General features: G+C 38.7%; 1 protein-coding gene across 1 annotated transcript in view; it reads right to left on the reverse strand.

Moving 5' to 3' along the window:
* LOC120534504 (NACHT, LRR and PYD domains-containing protein 3-like) overlaps window positions 1-17,578 on the reverse strand; it is a 76,496-nt gene that overhangs the window by 23,849 nt on the left and 35,069 nt on the right. The window contains 2 exon segments of the mRNA XM_039762106.1: window positions 12,145-12,318; window positions 16,663-17,577. Of these exon segments, the coding sequence (XP_039618040.1) occupies window positions 12,145-12,318; window positions 16,663-17,577 (1,089 nt within the window).

Consider the following 17,578-nt stretch of genomic DNA (forward strand, 5'->3'; position numbering starts at 1 on the left):
CCCCTGAAATGAAGGGATTGTGTTAAAAAATGCTTTAGTTGCCTTACATTTGCATGCACTTCAACTGCATCTGAGTTGTTTCATTTAAAATTCATTGTGGTAATGTACAGAACCAAAATTAGAAAAAAGTTTGTCTCTGTCCAAATATTTATGGACCTAACTGTAACTCTGCTCTTGGAATAGTTACTCTCTTTCCTCGCCTGAAGGATCCATATTCAAAAAAATGGTTATGTGAGTAGTGATGTGTGAATTTGCAAGCTGTTTCTGTGTGTCTGTGCGTATTTGTCTAGTCAAACAGATGATGTTCCAGGCAGAAACAAGCAACAAGAGACAAGTAAATTAATATTCAACACAGATAAATTAATGTAAGGAATTCTTAAGCATAAGATTGAGAAACACCTGGCAAGTACAGGAGTTTTACTGAACAGTCAGCATGGGTTCAGAAGAGGGACATTGAGTTTTACTAACATGCTGGAATTCTATGAAGAGGCAACAATAGGATATGATCAGAGTGGAACTTATGATATTATTTATCTTGACTTTCAGAAAGCATTTGATAAGGTGCCACATGAGAGGATGTGCATCAAATTAAAAGAAGTTGGAGATCAGGGTGATGTTTGTAGATAGGTGCAGAATTGGCTCAGATACAGGAAACATAGGGTGTTGATATGAGGAGCCTCATCAGAATTGGCCGATGTTAAGATTGTGTCCAGCAGGGGTCAGTGCTAGGGCCGCTGCTATTTTTAATACTTATAAATGATTTTGATAGGAATATAAACAACAAGCTGGATAAGTTTGCAAATTGCTCCTCTACATGATAATCACCTTTTTCAACCCTCTCATACCTACACAGTATTTAATCTTTGGAAAATGTCTTGGATTAAAACACTTTGAGAACTATATTTATAGTCTTTGCATGTTATGAACAATTACGCTTTCAGTTCAACTTTCTAGCATCACAATTTATCCAGTATTTTTAAATCAGTAATCCACCTAAATAAGCACCCCTCCCACCCAGAAAAAATGATTAGTATTGAAGTCTCAGACTGCATCTCAGTATTATATAAAAACTTCTCAAAGTCTCCTCATATTATAGGTCCCAGGGTATGGTGGGAAAGGGATCTCTCCATCAACTTATCAAAAAAAGGAGTGGAAGGTAGCAATGCAGAGAATTCACTCGAGCTCCATATGCGCAAAGCATACAATTATTCAACTCAAAATTATATATCTAGCACATCCATCTCACTTAAAACTCTCCAAAATGTTTCCAGGGCAAGATCCAACCTGCGAGCAGTGCAATCGAACTCCAGCCTCCCTAGGCCATGTTTTGCGCATGCACCAAATTAACATCATTTTGGACAAAAATCTTTGAATATTTACCACATAGCCTTGGTGTCACAATCACACCTGAACCATCAACAGTTTTGTGTGGTGGGTGCACATGGGGCTTAAAGTGGAGAAGGACAAACTCATTGTAATGGCCAACACCACAATACTGGTACACTGTCTCATTCGGCTAAACTGGAAGAATCCCAATGTACCTGTTGTAAATCGGGGGTAAACTGATGTTGTCTACAATTTGAAATTGGAAAAAAGATCATTCTCACTTTGAAGATCTGTTTAAAATGTTTTTAAAATATGGCAAGAATTCATTAACAAAATAGTGTAAGTATTCATACCAGGGGAAAAGTATGGTGTTTTATTATTTTTTTTTCCCTGCATTTACCACCCCTAAATTTCTTGCGGGTTTGGCTTGAATTCTTGTTCCATTAGGTTGTTGTTTGCTTTTTCACTTTTTGTAGATTTTGAAGTTGCTTTTAGAATAAAAAATGTTTTTCTGTCTGTGACAAAGCAGTTTATAATTCACAATGCAAATATTGATGAATGCATTTTGGATAAAAAATATGGAAAGAGACAAGGCAATTACCTCTATTTTATATACCACATTTCAATGCTAAGGCACTTTACAAATCTGGCTCTTTCCTTGCATTCTTATGTTTTGAATGCAGACAGGTGAAGTGGCTCATTTAGAGTCAGACAGCATGTAACAGGCAGGAACTGAACCCATGTCACTGGCATGTCAAGATAAGACCTAGGCCACTGGGCCAAAGGACTTGTAATCAGGATTGGCAAAAATGACAAAGGAGGCAGGACATGGGCTGTCAGTCAGACTGAGAAGGTGTGAAGAGACGGTCTTGTCCGTTAAATCAGACACCGAGATAGCTGCAGCTTACCGCATGCGGGGATCGAACAACTCTAAGCCTAGGACTTTTATTGTGCGCTTTAAGAAGTTACAATCTAAATTAAATGTAATATTACTTCTCAGAAAGAAACAAGAGATTACTGTATACAGTATATGAAAATAACCTCATTCGTATTTTTCCTGACTTCTCACCCTCAACAGCTGCTAAGCGTGCCTCTTTTTATAATATTAAACAACGCTTACGTAAAGTCGATATCAGATACAGCCTCTTGTATCCTGCCAAACTGAAAGTGGAGATTCAAGGCAAACATTACATATTTACCAGTAGAGAGGAAGCAGATAAAGAGTTAAGAAAGCTGATCCTGACACTTTTCTGAAATAAGGCTGTAAGTCGCACCCTGTCATGGCATTGTAAAAAAGATATCACCGGCTGTCTGATCCGCTTGCAATGACAACTGGTACCGTAATTATACATCCTTTTCACTTCTCGGTCACTATGTGAATTTCCCCTTGGGATTAATAAAGTATCTATCTATCTATCTGTTTTTACTTTAATCACAGTTATACACGTTTAGGTATGTACGTGTGGAGGAAATTAAATTAGTAACCCTTTTCTTTTCTTTTACTATTCTAAAGAAGACTATTTAACACCATTCCCTGGGTTTACTACCTTAACATTTCAAGAATATTGAAGATTTTCTTTTTTTTGTTATGCTTATAGTATTTAGGCTGTATTGGCAATAGATATCTCTATTTTAATTCACATATGCCGTGGCTGGGGGCTTGTTTTTGGACGTGCTCTGTCTATAGGTATGTCAGAGGACTGGGACTTTGTGAAGTGGGGTTCTGCCTCACGGGGGGAAGTCAAAGCGGGGGGTACTAGGGAGGGAGAAAAAGAGAAAGAGAGCAAGATATCTCTAATCTATCCTTTTAATCCTTATAATTATAATTACCAACGTAACAATAGACTACATGGCAATAAATTCTGGGAAAATTGGAAATTAAGGTCAAAGCTGTCTCACGTTTGGTTAAGACTACAAAATTACATCAAAAATCCAGAATCAATGTTTCCAAGACAGGACAGTTAACTTTGTGAGATGGAATGTTAAATGCCTGAATCACAAATTAAAAAGAAAGAAAGCATTCTCTCACCTAACAAGTTTAAACACTAAAAAAGTATTTTAGCAGGAGACCCACTTACTAAGCAAGGATCAGTTCTGGCTGCAAAAAGTTTGGACTGGCCAAATGTTCCATTCCAGCTTTACCAAAAAAAACTAGAGGTGTGGGAATTCTCATACATAGAACAGTCTCATTTGTAGTATCAGATGTTGTATCTGATCCTGAAGGGGGTGTTTATGCACCCAATGTGGATGATAGGGAATTTATCCAAAATGTATTTGCATCCATTCCCAATGTGAACACTCATAAAATTATAGTGGCTGGGGAGTTTAATTGTGTTTTAAATCCAGACATCGATAGGTCTCCTGCCACAGGGGTGATGACATCTAACACTGCAAAGACATATACACGGTTTGTAATTGTCCACAACTTATCAGACCTTGGAGATTTCTAAACCCAAATTCAAGAACATTCCTTCTACTCACCAGTGCATCATTGCTACTCAAGAATTGATTATTTTTTTGTAGATAACAATTTCTTGCCTACGATTAAATCCTGCAAGTACAACACTATTGTTATTTCCAACCATTGTCCCTGTCCTAAACAAAATAAGGACGTATTACAATGTGCATTATACAGAACAATTTCACTTCTGATTAACGATGTTAAGATACTCTCCAAAGTCTTAGCTATAAGGATGGAGAAAGTGCTGCCTTCAGTAATATCACAAGATCAAACAGGATTTTTTAAAGGCCTACATTTAGCATCCAATCTTCAACGCCTGTTGAATGTAATATACTCACCCACAAAGTCAAACATCCCAGAGATTTTATTATCCTTGGATGCAGAAAAAGCATTTGATATGATTGAATGGAACTACCTTTTCACTACATTAGAGAAATTTGGGTTTGGCCAGAACATTTCTGCATGGATCAAAGTACCGTATACCAATCCAGAAGCTTAAGTTTGTATTAACAACATTAATTCAGTCTACTTTAAACTAGAATGTGATACCAGACAAGGATGCCCCTTGTCACCACTACTTTTTGCAATCGCCACTGAGCCACTGGCAGTTCACTGTCGAAATGCTGATCAGATGGAGGGGATTATCAGAGAAGGACTTGAACAGAAAATGATTCTATATGCGGATGATATGGTACTGTGTATATCAGACCCACAAAATACTGTGCCTGCAGTCTTAACAGCACTTACAGAATTTCAAAAGATTTATAGACTCAGAATTAATTTGACTAAAAGTGTGCTCTTTCCAGTGAACTCTCAAGCACACAATATTAGATTGGACACCTTCCCTTTATCATCGCAGATCAGTTCAGATATCTAGGGGTAAACATCACAAGTAAACGTAAAGCTCTTGTTAAGATGAATAGTGATCCTAAGCTTTTCTTTTTATTTCAAAATATTCCAATATATATCAATAAATTGTTTTTTAAGAAATTAGATTCAACCATAACCACATTTATTTGGAATTCCAAACATCCACATATCCAAAGAGCGACCCTACAAAGGCCAAAGGCAGAAGGTGGCATGGCCCTACCTAACTTTCAGTTTTATTACTGGGTAGCAAACATACAAGCTATAAAAACCTGGACATTGACACAAATAGATGAACATATACAGGCTTGGTCTGCAATAGAAATAAAATCCTGCAGTTTGTCTTTATATTCCATGCTCTGCAAATTATCTCCAATATACTACTTTTACATATATATAAAAAGTATATAGATACTTTTATCTTTTTAGAAAGGCTTTTTGTTAAATTATTTCTATAGATTTTTGTTTGTTAATTTTATTCTTATTTTGTAGCACTTTGAGATTGTTAAATATAAAGCGCGATATAAATAAAATCTATTATTATTATTATATTATTATTTATTATTATTTATTATACTAATAACCCAATAGTGTTTCACTCACTCAGAATATGGAACCAATGTAGGAAACATTTTAAGATAGAGAATCTTGGTGGCACCTATGCACAAGAACCACCTTTTTCACCCCTCACAAACATATGCAGTTTTTTAATGTCTGAAAAACATTTGGGATTAAATCACTTAAAGATCTGTACATAGACAACATCTTCGCATCCTACAAACAATTACACTCCAAGTTTAACTTTCCAGCAACACATTTTTTTCACTATCTTCAAATTAGACACTTTGTTAAACAGAACCTGCCCAATTTCCCTCATTTCACACCTTCCTCTATGCTGAAAAAAATATTGATCAGTTTGGAGGACTCAGACAGCATCTCTACAATATATAAAAACATTTTACAGTCCCTTCCTTTCAAAGATCCAAGAGGACAATGGGAAAAGGATCTCTCACTCAACATATCAGAAAAGGAGTGGAAAGTAGCAATGCAGAGAATTCACTCAAGTTCCAAGCGCAAAGCATACAATTATACAACTCAAAATTATATATTGAGCACATCTGTCTCGCTTAAAACTGTCCGAAATGTTTCCAGGGCAAGATCCAACCTGCGAATGCTGCAATCAAGTTCAAGCCTCACTTGTTCACATGTTTTGCTCGGTGGTCTCGTACCCCATTTTTGTAGAAAACTTTGTAAAAAACTGTAATTCATCTTTCTACTTTTAGCAATCCCATAAATCATGGAGCTGGTGATTTTTGTTTTGACAGAGGTCCTAAAGAAACGGAAAACATGTAAGAAGGCATTTGATCCTCCAAACCAATCTTCTGTTGCTTATTGTCTGACACAGCTTGATGAAAATCTACTTGAATGGCCGTCTACACTCATCAGCCTCACTGGCAATGATTTGATTTGCAAATTTAGAGAAACATCATTCATTTGTGTTTGTGAAATCAGAGGTGGTAGAATTGGTAGAATTCAGACAAGGTACTAAATCAGCTAGAGAATATGAAGTTACATTTGACATGAAGACTAACAAAGTTGACTGGAGGAATCTGCAATAATGTTTTTATTTTAAAAGGCTTTAACTCCAAACATCAAAGACAAGATATCCAGTCATGTGAAAAATGTTAGTTGAATGAATCAATCTTGGGTAATGCAGAGAAGCGCATCTAACTGAAAGCAAATTAGAAAAAAAACATGAATGAGGGTGAATTTTATGTTCTTTAGCAGACAAAAAAACTCCAGTAGAAGCTACCGCAGTAAGAAAAGCCAGCTCCAGCTTATTGGAATGAAAACAATGAATTGCAGAAAAATGAAGTTGACTGAGGTAGCTGCATATCACAAGTTGCAGGGAAACTAAAGTGAGAGTTGGTGGGATGGGTCCTTGTAGTAAAACCCCTTTTTAATGGTACCTGTTTGCCTCTCAAATAAAGACATAATGGCGTTCATTGATTCAAGAGAAGCACAAAATTTTATTAGCTCCTCTTTAGTAAAACAATTGCAAATAAAAACTGTTCAATCTCAGTTTAAACATTAAGTGTTGTCTGTGGATGGTGAGCTCACTTGTAAATCATCAAATTACACTATAGCTAGAGACAGAAAAGTTCTTCACAAAACACAAAAGTTCTTCATGAAGAGGACGGTGGCGAACATCAAAAGAGCCCACTGAGTCATCCAGGCGCTTAGTCACTGAAGTGGGGTATGGTCCATCACCAGGGTAAACAGCCGTCCCAAGAGGTAGTAATGGAGGGCCTCCACTGCACACCTACTTGCTAAACACTTCATTTCAAAGGTGAAATAATTATGCTCCCTGGGTAGAAGTTTTCTGATGAGAAACATGATCGGGTGTTCTTCACCCTCACAACACTATGAGAGCACTGCTCCTAAACTGAAAGCTCTTGCATCTGTTTGCAGAATAAATCCCTTCACCAAGTCTGGATTGCACAGAACCGGGAATGAGGATAAAGCATCTTTAAAGTCCGAGAAGGCTCTGTCACAAGTGACTTCTGTTTGGGGGACTGCTGCGGATGTGACCATGAATTTGCACGGTTCATGCAGCACGTTAATATGCAAAACCTGTATGGGCTTCCGCCACCCTGAAATCCTAAACTTTATAATTCACGGGGGATATACATTTTTTGATTACTGCCGGACCCAACCACTCAGCCCGACTCAGCCCGACGGAATCAACAACAGCACCTGACACCCCTTCTTAAACTCACAAAGTTTACTTGTCTTATCGTAATCACGTTTCTGCTCCACTTTCTCATGCTGAAAATATTACACTGCAATAGTGGACAGTCTAGAAACTCGGTCGACAAACCTGCCCCCTCAAGGTGTCAGATGAGTCCCTGTCCACTCTTCTTGAAAAATGTCTAACACACCTTGTGGTCAGTGGCCAAAATGTAGCTTGAAAGGGCTGAGCCCGGTAGATGCTTGCAGAGACTCCCAAACAGCAAACAGGAGGAAGGGCACTACTGTATCCGATGAGGTCGGGTCGTCATGGGCAACTTGTCGAATCATCTGTTTTACGGTTTTAGTAAATCGTTCTGTCACACCACGTCTGTGGATGATAAACCATGGAATGTAACTGTTTAATTGCAAAGCTTTTGCATAGCTGCTTCATGATGTGAGACATAAAGGGTATGCCAGTTAAAATCTCGCAAGGGATACCAATGTGCATGAACATTTCTGAGAGTGCTTTTGCAATAGAGCGGGCATCTGCCCGACACAGCACAGCCACTTCTGGGTATCTTGTGGTATAATCAACTAAAACAAGTATATACTGAAAGCCACTTTTACAATTGGGAAGTGGGCCAACAACATCTAATCCCACCCTTTCAAAGGAGACGTTTAAAATTAGTATCAGTACAAGGGGTGCCCTGGTGTGTCTATGAGCGGAAACTATATGACAGAATTGCTTACAGAACTGCTCCACATCCCGGCCCATAGTCACTCAATAAAAGTGTTTCGAAATGCATTCCCTCATCTTTTCCATACCAAGGTGAATCCCTAAAATGTGATTGTGAGAAATTTTTAAAACCTTCTCTCTATTCCCACTTGGCACTACCAAATGTTTGATATGCCCCTCACTCATGTAATCAGAAATCACATGATAAAGAAAACCATCCTTAAGTAAAAAAAAATGTGGTGTTTTAAAAATTTGGGCCCTCTCTCTCCAGATAGTAATAGTCATTTGCAACCTAGGCTTGTCTGAACGGAAAATCCAAGTTGTTATCAGCTCGTTGCAGGCGAGCAAACTCTGTCTGGATGGCAATTTCTCCTTCTTCCCTGTCCAATGCAGCAACACACTCACCTCCAACTGATATTTCATTTTTATCCGAGTCCATATTGAGTGTTTGGTCTGGGGAGGCTGTTGGTGTGTGCAACAGTGTGGAAATGTCTGCCAGCTGTCCCGGGTATTCACTTGAGGATTTGTCCCCCACCTCGCTGGACATCTCTGATTCAATTTCAGAACAGGTTCCTTGATTGACATTGTCTGCAGCAGGCACCTTTCTATCCATTACAGGGGAAGGTGCTCTGTAGGTAGCCAAGACCCGTGGGAAGAGGGCATTCCTTTTTCCTGTTAGGAATGGCCAGGGTGAGGTGTCGGATATGGCAGTCCAAACCTTAAAGTTCTTCCCTTTAAATTTTAGAGGGAGTAACATAGTCTTGTATGTTTTAACATCCCCATGGACGCAGTAGATGTTCACTTTACAGTCTTATAAAGGGCTTTCCGGAGCAAGTCACAGCAAACTAGAGGTCGCTACTGGAGTCCAACAGTGCCTAGAATTCCGGCCAATGTAATAGAGACCTTAAAATTGTCCTCCTTTAACGTCTTTGGGGACACTTGCAAACCTCATACCTGGGCCAGACTAATGGTCATGGTTTGCGCAGGTGGGAGATGGCACTCCCGAGCCAGATATCCCGTTTGACCACAGCAAAAGCAGCTGCGTTCAGTCCGCACTATGGTGTTCCAAAGATGGTGTCTTCCACCTGTGGTGCATATGACCCTGGAGGTCTGTGTTTGCTGAACTGAAATTGGGGTCAAGCCTGGTTAGCCCCCTTGTTTACAGGTGGTTTGTGCACCCTCTAGTCTTCAGGCCAGATCCAGCAGTGAGTGGACATCATTCCATACCATTTCATCACAAAGGCTCTCGTCTATCTCTGATAGGACTGCATCAATAGCAGTCAATAACTTCTCTACAATATGCTCGAAAGTATCCCTGTGGATTCAGCTTTGAATCAGGTCCACTAAGCCCTGGATTTGTCCTTGTATGGGGTGGTCCAGATCAATATGCCACAGATGAAAGTGGCGTACCTTGACCACCTGGCTCACAGCTGTGTGGAGGAGGATTTACTTGAGGTAGTCATAATCATCAAGACTTTTGAGAGAGAGGTTTCGCACAACCTGTAGTGCATCCCCAGTTAAAAACTGAGTCACAATAGCCGGCCAAGTTCCCATATCCCAGTGCATCAATGTTGTCACGCGCTTGAAGCAGAACAGGAAACACTCCGGGTCATCCAAGGGAGTCATCTTCACCAGCACATTCCTGGGGAGTGCAAAGACTGGAGCTCCCGCAGGAGCCTCATTTTGCTCCGCTGGTATTGGGATATCATATGCCTTTTGGGGTTCCATTGGTGCAAGACCCCACTTCTGGTACCATGTGACATGTGAGTCACTGTCTTGCACCCCAATCCACGAGGCTGAGTTTTAGTACTTTAGCAAATTCAGCTTTATTCAACTTAAAACAGTAACAGCAGGATTATTTATTGCAGCAGGACCTACCACTTTCCTATACACAGACACAACAAATAGGCAGAGTCGGGGCCAGGTCAGTGGCCAAATTATACTGTTCCATGCATTTATTATGTTTCTTGCATCACCCATCGGTGACAGGCACTTATAACACGATCTTGATCGGCTCGTAATTGTTTCTGTGGCGATATGCTGCTGCACTGTGAACTTGTGGTTGCCTCGACAACAGACAAGCAGTCCTCCACAGAAGCAGCAGTCGCTCTTTGCCATGTCATCCCATTGGGGGGGGTGAGGTCCAAAAAGAGTTCAGAAACCTCACAATATCAAGGAGGAAGATGAATAGAAAACCATTTTTAATTCTACCAGTGGTCACAATGTTTCTGTTAACCAACAACCTAACGGCATTTCTGTCAATCATGAATAACATTTTAAAGGTTATGTTAGGAATTTATGTGTTGGTGTATGTATAATGTATTTTAATATTCTTGAAAAATATTGAATTACACATTAAAATGTGAAGAATGTTCTCTCCAGATTCAGAAAAAAACAGCCCTTTTGTGAAATTAGAAAAATGTGAAAGAGAAAAAGTCACCTTTCTTGAGTATGTCTTGCAAATGTTTAGCTTTGGACATAAAAAAAAGTTTCAGACATCTGAATCAAAAGCCTGCAGAGAGTGTCCATATTTTTCAAGAAAACAATGCACTCCTGAAATTAATTATAATACAGTAAAACACAAACTGTTAATAATGAATTTGACCAAGTGATATTGACTTGAATTGATATTGTACACTTAATCTTGTAAAGAAATGTTTCTTTTAAATGCCCCACAAGAAACACACATGTGAATTACAAACACACTCTGCATTACCTCAGTGATATGTTACCTTCCCAGAATTCCTCTAATTGTCTCTGGACATGTCACATAGTGTGTGTCGGCCTATTGGTCACTAAGTCCACTGACTATTTAAGTGCACCTCCTCTACAGATCTGTGGCTAATGTCTTGTTTTACTGACCATTTTAGAAAGAAAGCGACCTTTTCAGAAGACTTGCCAGTTATGATGGACACCTGCAGAGCTGTCTGCCTACCTGTGGTCATCTCCTGTGTCTCACCTTACTTATCCACACTATTTTAAAATCTAATCATTTAGACTCTCCTCCTGTGACCTTTCTTGCGGTTATTGACTGGCTGGTCATTTCTTCCTCTACTGTTCTTCTGTTTGTCTACCTCACACTCCTCTTTCCTGTTCTTTGTTTCATGTCTCCCTTTACTTTACTTTTCACTTCTCTTTGCTTCTCTCCATCTCTTGTCTCTCCTTATCTTTGTTGTCCCACTCTCTCTGTTCCTGTCTGTCACCTCAGTCCAGTTGTAGTTGTTCACTCCTCTTTCTCCATTGTCACTCTGGTCAATTCTTCTGCCCCAATGACTCTCCATCATAATCTGTTTTAGTGACCTTAAACAAACTTTAGTGAGGAGATCAGAGGAGTGTTATGGAGGCAAGTGACAATGGATATGCTATTTTTCAGCCAAGGTTCCTCTCCTTGTTGCAATTCAAATGTTACTTTTTGCTTATTTTGTTCATTTTATTATTTTTACAAAGTGATTATTTAGTTTCTTTATGTTTAAATATTTCTGCTGTGCTCCATGTGCTTTGTGGGTGGTCCTTCAAGATGCAGGGCTACCTGCCCATCACCGTCTCAGGAGAAGACTGAGGAAAACCTACAGTCCCCTATGGTTCATTGTGAATGCACTTGTGCTATGATGAGTTTAGTCGCATTTGTGATTATTCTTGGGCTTTCATGATTTTTATTTATTTATTTTTTTATTTCTATTCTTGGATTTTGTGTATTGGGACATTATTTGCCTTGGATTTCCTTTGCTGTTTCAAGCAACGCTTCATGTGTTCTTTGGAGGTTTTTTGTGCTTCAGAGCATTTATTTTGAAAATAAACCTTTGTATTTATAAAGATTCTTCATTGACCTTTTTGGTGACTAGCCTGAATTTGATGGTGTCTCTGTCTTGTGGCCATTTTGATGTGTGACACTGTCTTGATTAAAAACAACTTTTATGGCATGGGTATGGAACATAAAGAGCCATAAAATCTAAAGAAATAACATACAACAAAACATACAGATACACACACATTCATACTCACTTAATTGTTGTTAACTTACTTCAGTTTCTCTAATTTGCAGTTTTCACTCCTCAGCCCCTCACACAGCTGATCCACTCCTGAATCCCCCATGTTGTTGCCATTCAGGTCCAGTTCAGTCAGTCTTGAGTGTGGAGAAGAAAGAGCTGAAGAGAGAGCTGAGCAGCATGTGGATGTGAGATGACAATGAGACAGACTGTGGAGATAAAGAGAGAGAAGTGAGGACATGTGGACAGACAGACAGACCACCTGGGGTCTCAATAAGTGACATGATGACTTTAAGCTGAGATGGATGCCCAAGTGTGTCACTGAACATCAGGCTGCTGCTAGCATTTGAACTGAAACACAATTTGTACTCAACACCAGTGCTGCCCTTAAACTTGCTACATACTTGGGCTTGTCTTCTGTCTGTCAGGGTACCCTGACTGATAAGAGGAAGTCAGCCCTCAAACTGAACAAGATTGTCACATAGCAGGACTGACCTTATTTTATACAGCATTATTTAGGACTTTCATGGTTTTCAGGAAGTTCTTTGATTCTGATGTTGTTCCATCCATATCTATCTTCAAACACTACTAGTTTATCGCAAAGCGCTTTACATTCAAATTCACACAACAGTTATTTGTTTGGTGGCAAAGGTTAATTGTTCTTCTTCTTCAATGCGAATCATAAACATTTGCTTGACTTCTTCCAGGCGAGCCACAAGTACTTTGACTTTATCCTCAATTTTTCTCATACTTTCCTATGCAATTCCATCCATTTTTGCTTGATTTCCTTTTAACTTTATATTAGAGTTGTTTAAAACACCTCCTGATCTTTTATGTCCTGCTTCAGTTTATCTGTACTGCTTTATGTTCTCTTAATATCCTTCTTTATATCTTTTTTGTCCACTCGAGTGTGATAATCAATACCTTCAACTCACACAGCCCCTGTTCATTTTCACTGCAGATTAATTTTCTGCTCAGATTCAATCCGTTTGCTTGTCTAAGTATTTTTTCCAACTGTGGTGGAACAAAGGAATGTGAATGTTATAGAAAGCCAGAGGAACAGCCATATTACATTGTGACTGAGAAGTGGTTAATAGCAGGAAAATGAATTATTAATGAGTTCAATATTAAAGTCTGATTCATTTTATAATACCCAATTTCAATAGTGAGTATTTGTTGTTACTTCACTGTTTCTTATGACTGACTGGTACTTCCAATGTCCCTCTCAGACTTTCAGAAGCCTTTATAGATTGTCCTTTGGTTCTGGTTCTGTGTCTTGGACAGACAGAGAGACATAATGACCCTTAATTAGCTCATTTCTGCCTTGACATTTTTGTAGTGTTATGATCAGGCCTTTTTTCTGCTTAATACTCACTCATATGGCAGTCTGGTCATAGGTGATGGTATATAGCACCAAGGTATTTGGGAATGATGAAATGACTTTGAAGTTTAACCACTCTCACATCTTTAATCACAAGAAATATGTACAAAATAGCAGTTTAGAACATTTTTTTCCTGCCTGAAGGAGAACGTGTCTGTGAGTAAAGTAAAGGAATGTCACAATGACAGTTGGAGATTCAGTGGAGTAAGCAGATGCTTTTGGCTCATCTGATTCTGACAGCAGCAGGAAGCTCGTCAATTCAGATATCACACCTACTAAACCTATCCTCCTGATTAATAAGTTTGATCTTTTTACATCAAAACATCTACTCTATGATATTATTTTGGTCAGTCTTTAGTTTCTTTTTAAAAAGTCACCTGATTAGCTTTAAGACTCGCTATTTCTGCCCAGAGGTCAGTGAGATGAACCTGCATATTAGCACTGAAAATGAAAGTCTGCTCTAAAAGTACAATTGTCAAAATATCATATTTGGAGGGTTTGGCATTGAAAAAGCCATTGGATAACTATAAAGGCTTCTCTTTGTTTGTACCAATTAACAGACCAGACCTTGAGATTGAACTTACATCCTTCAGTTAAAATCTGAACACTAAGAGGAGGAAGTGCTGACAAATGAGTGGAATCATTTTAATCAATTGTTTTATTTAGTTAGTCAGGAAAAAAATCTGTGTGTGTGCACTTATTAGTTTTGATGAGAAAACCTACACAAAGTGTCTGGAATGACACATTGACAAGGCTGAAAGGTGATATATTGTGAAATGTCACTTACAGCACATCTACTTTTCTGTGACTCAAACTGATTTATTTCATTTCTTTTATTTTCTTCTGGTAAGATTGCTCTTACACTGATGCCCTGTGTCTGATGTCATTTGAGTATTGGACAGAATTCTAGTAGTAAAAATGCACAAATTTCTAGGAATGTGTAATCAGTGAGACCCACAGGGATTCCTCACCTCATTATCTCAAATTGATAGTTTTCACTCCTCACATCCTGATCCACCCCTCAGTCCTCCAACTTATCATCATTCAGCCACAGAGCAGTTAGGTTTGGGGATTGTAGAGCAGAGAGAGCTGAGGAGACAGCTGAACAAAAGCTAGAGGTGACAAGACAGGAGTAGAAATTTTAAGAGAAGAGAGGTAATTAAGATAGAAGTGACAAACAGAAAGACAAGCAGAGGGGGCTCCTCCATGTAGACCAACAGTGTCTCAAAGTCTAAATCTCATCAAACATTCTCAGTTATGAAGAATAAATTCAAACCTCCTCTACAAGTGGCTACTTACAAACCTGCTTCAGTAAAGGCTGTTTTGGAAGTTGCTTTGAATTAAAGCATGATGTAAAATGTAAAATTTAAAGGCAATACATTCTAGTAAATCAATCCAGAAAAAAGTTAGTTTAGGTACTGCATCATTGACTTATATACTGTAATGTAATAAGACCTTAACAATGGCTACTCTGCAATCTTTAATTTTTATTTTGGAGTAAGAATGCATGTGAAAATCAGAGGAAGGATTAAGAGCATGATCTCATCAAATGTTAACAATGCCTGTAAAAGAGCTTTGATATGCTGGTCAAATAACTTTACTTCGAATTTGAGGAATTGACAGGTCTTATATTGAAGTATGCGATATCCAGAGAAAGTCACCTCTGACTTTTCCCAAAGAGAACTTATTTAAGTAGACCATATGGTACATGATTAATAAATGCATTTTTGTAGTACCTTAAAAAATGTTATCTTCAATCCCTGATGGCAGGGAGACTTTATCAATTTCTGAAGATCCATAATTCTTCAGTGCAGATCTTCATATCACATAATATCACCCAAAATAATACCAGTAGTAGTAAGACCCTGAGATAAAGAATGTGTTGTGTGAATCTCACAGAACACATTTCTTCAGCATTTTAAATGTCTCTCACTGATCATTTCTTGATTTTGAATCCAGATGTGGGTACATTTTTTTAGAAAGCTGCTTCATAAATAAAATGTATTATTATTATTATTATTACTATTATTATTATTATTATTACTATTATTGAGGTTTCTCTGCAACCACACTGATAGTTGCTTGTGTTATCAGAAATTACATCTCTTGGCTGTTTATCACCTTTAATTACATCTTTAAGATGTGTTGTTAATTGCTCTTAATATTTATCACAGTGTGCTGTTTTAATGAATAAATGTCATTTAACAGCTTTTGTCTGCTAAAGTGTTTCCATTGGTCTGATAATATGGCTGATTAAACTAACATTAACCATATTGGCCCAATTATTGCTGTTTTATTGCTTTGTTTTTAATAGCATTCACTTCTGTTTGTCCACCAGGACCCTGACTGGTGTCCACTTTATCGCTAGACTTATCTTCTGATCAGATTGCTTCTAGCAGCAGTGTGACCTCTTGGCAGAACAATTCTTTATTAAATCCTCTCTTTGCTCAAGCGAGTCATTCAGAGTGCCATCTAAGTCAGCAAAAAGGCCACTGTCCTCATGGTCACACCCTGATCCTAACAAGGACCACTAGGTACTTGGGCATCTAAATCACCAAGAATCTCTCCTAGATTCTTTATAACATACATGAGGTCAAGAAAGCTCAGCAGATGTTGAAATTCTTTAGGAGGCTGAAACAAGTGAGATTCCCCACTCCATTGAGGACATTTTTCAAGATAGATGTGAGAAGAAAGCCCTCTGCAGTGTGAGAGGTTCTCCACATCCCTGTCATGAACTAGTCACTCTCTTGCCATCTGGTAAAACATATCGCTCCATAAAATCAGGAACAGCCAGAATATGCAATAGCTTCTTTGCATAGACAATAAGACTGCTAAACTCTGTAACATGCATAAAACAGTCCATTTTTATACACATAATTATTTATTTTTAACTGTAGTATTTAATTGACTATTTTGCATTTTTAACTCAGGTATTGGTTGGACTTTGTGCATTTACCACTGTCTTTATACTGTTTTTATCTACTTTTCTGTGGTTTTCCCTTTCCCTGATTGCACATTTTCTGGCCTGGAGAAACACAATTTCATACCAGTTTGTTTTAGCTATGGCTGAAATGACAAATAATCTGAATTTGAACCTTAGGGATAATTAAACAAACGTTGGCTTAATCTTTCCAAACAATCAAACTAAACTCTTGAAAGTTTTATTACTCACTTGATACGTTTGCAGCAGATGAACCCTGTCACCAGTCTGTTGATGTACTCTGGTGTGAGCTCTGTGCCTGATAGATTGAGCTCCTCTAATTCTCCACAGTAGTTGATGACAGAGCCCAGCACAGCACAGTCCAGAGGAGACAAAGTCATGTCACTAAAGTCCAACATTAAATCCTTTCCAATGGCATCTCTTATTAATTTCTTATTCTGAGTCTCATACAGCCAATGACACACTTGTAGAGCTTCACTTTTATCTTTACCCTGTAGCACCTGTTCAGCTTTCTGCTTAACCCACTCCAGTATCCTGTTTGCTGTCTTCCTCTCAAACTCTCCCAGGATTTCCCCCAGAGTTTTAAACACAGAAGGCCTGGCCAGTCCTGTCAGGAATCGAGTGAAAATATCAAATCGGTCATCTTTACATGATTTCAGCTTCATAAGCATGTCCTCCATATCCTCTGATGGACTGAGTTGGAAGTAGCAGGCGGCCATGAACTGCTGTATGGTGAGGTGGTAGAATGTATATGTTGTGTGCTCCAGAGTGCTTTCACTCTGAAGGATTTCTTTGAGGAACCCTGAAAGGAACGGAGTGGACAAGACGACTGTCTGGAGACCAAAGGTGGACATCTCAAACTTGTCATAAAACACAAGAATTCTGTTGGCCACCCCATAATAAGCCATCTTTCCTAGTTTGACAAGAATCCCACGCTGGTCTTCAGCTTCCCGCTTATGATTTGTCAGGATGTTGTGAAGGAACATCACAAAGAGCTCTGTGACAGTTCTGGGGGCAGCTCCTCGCTCTTCTTCAGGTGTCATGAAGTGGCTTTTCAGCACAGAGCAGATAATCCAGCAGTATGAGGGGTTGGAGCACATGGTGTACAGCATGGCATTCTCCTCTCCATACTTAAAAGCCTCAGAGC

Source organism: Polypterus senegalus, chromosome 8 (assembly GCF_016835505.1).
Source record: "Polypterus senegalus isolate Bchr_013 chromosome 8, ASM1683550v1, whole genome shotgun sequence".
In the NCBI taxonomy this organism is placed as follows: Eukaryota; Metazoa; Chordata; class Cladistia; order Polypteriformes; family Polypteridae; genus Polypterus; species Polypterus senegalus.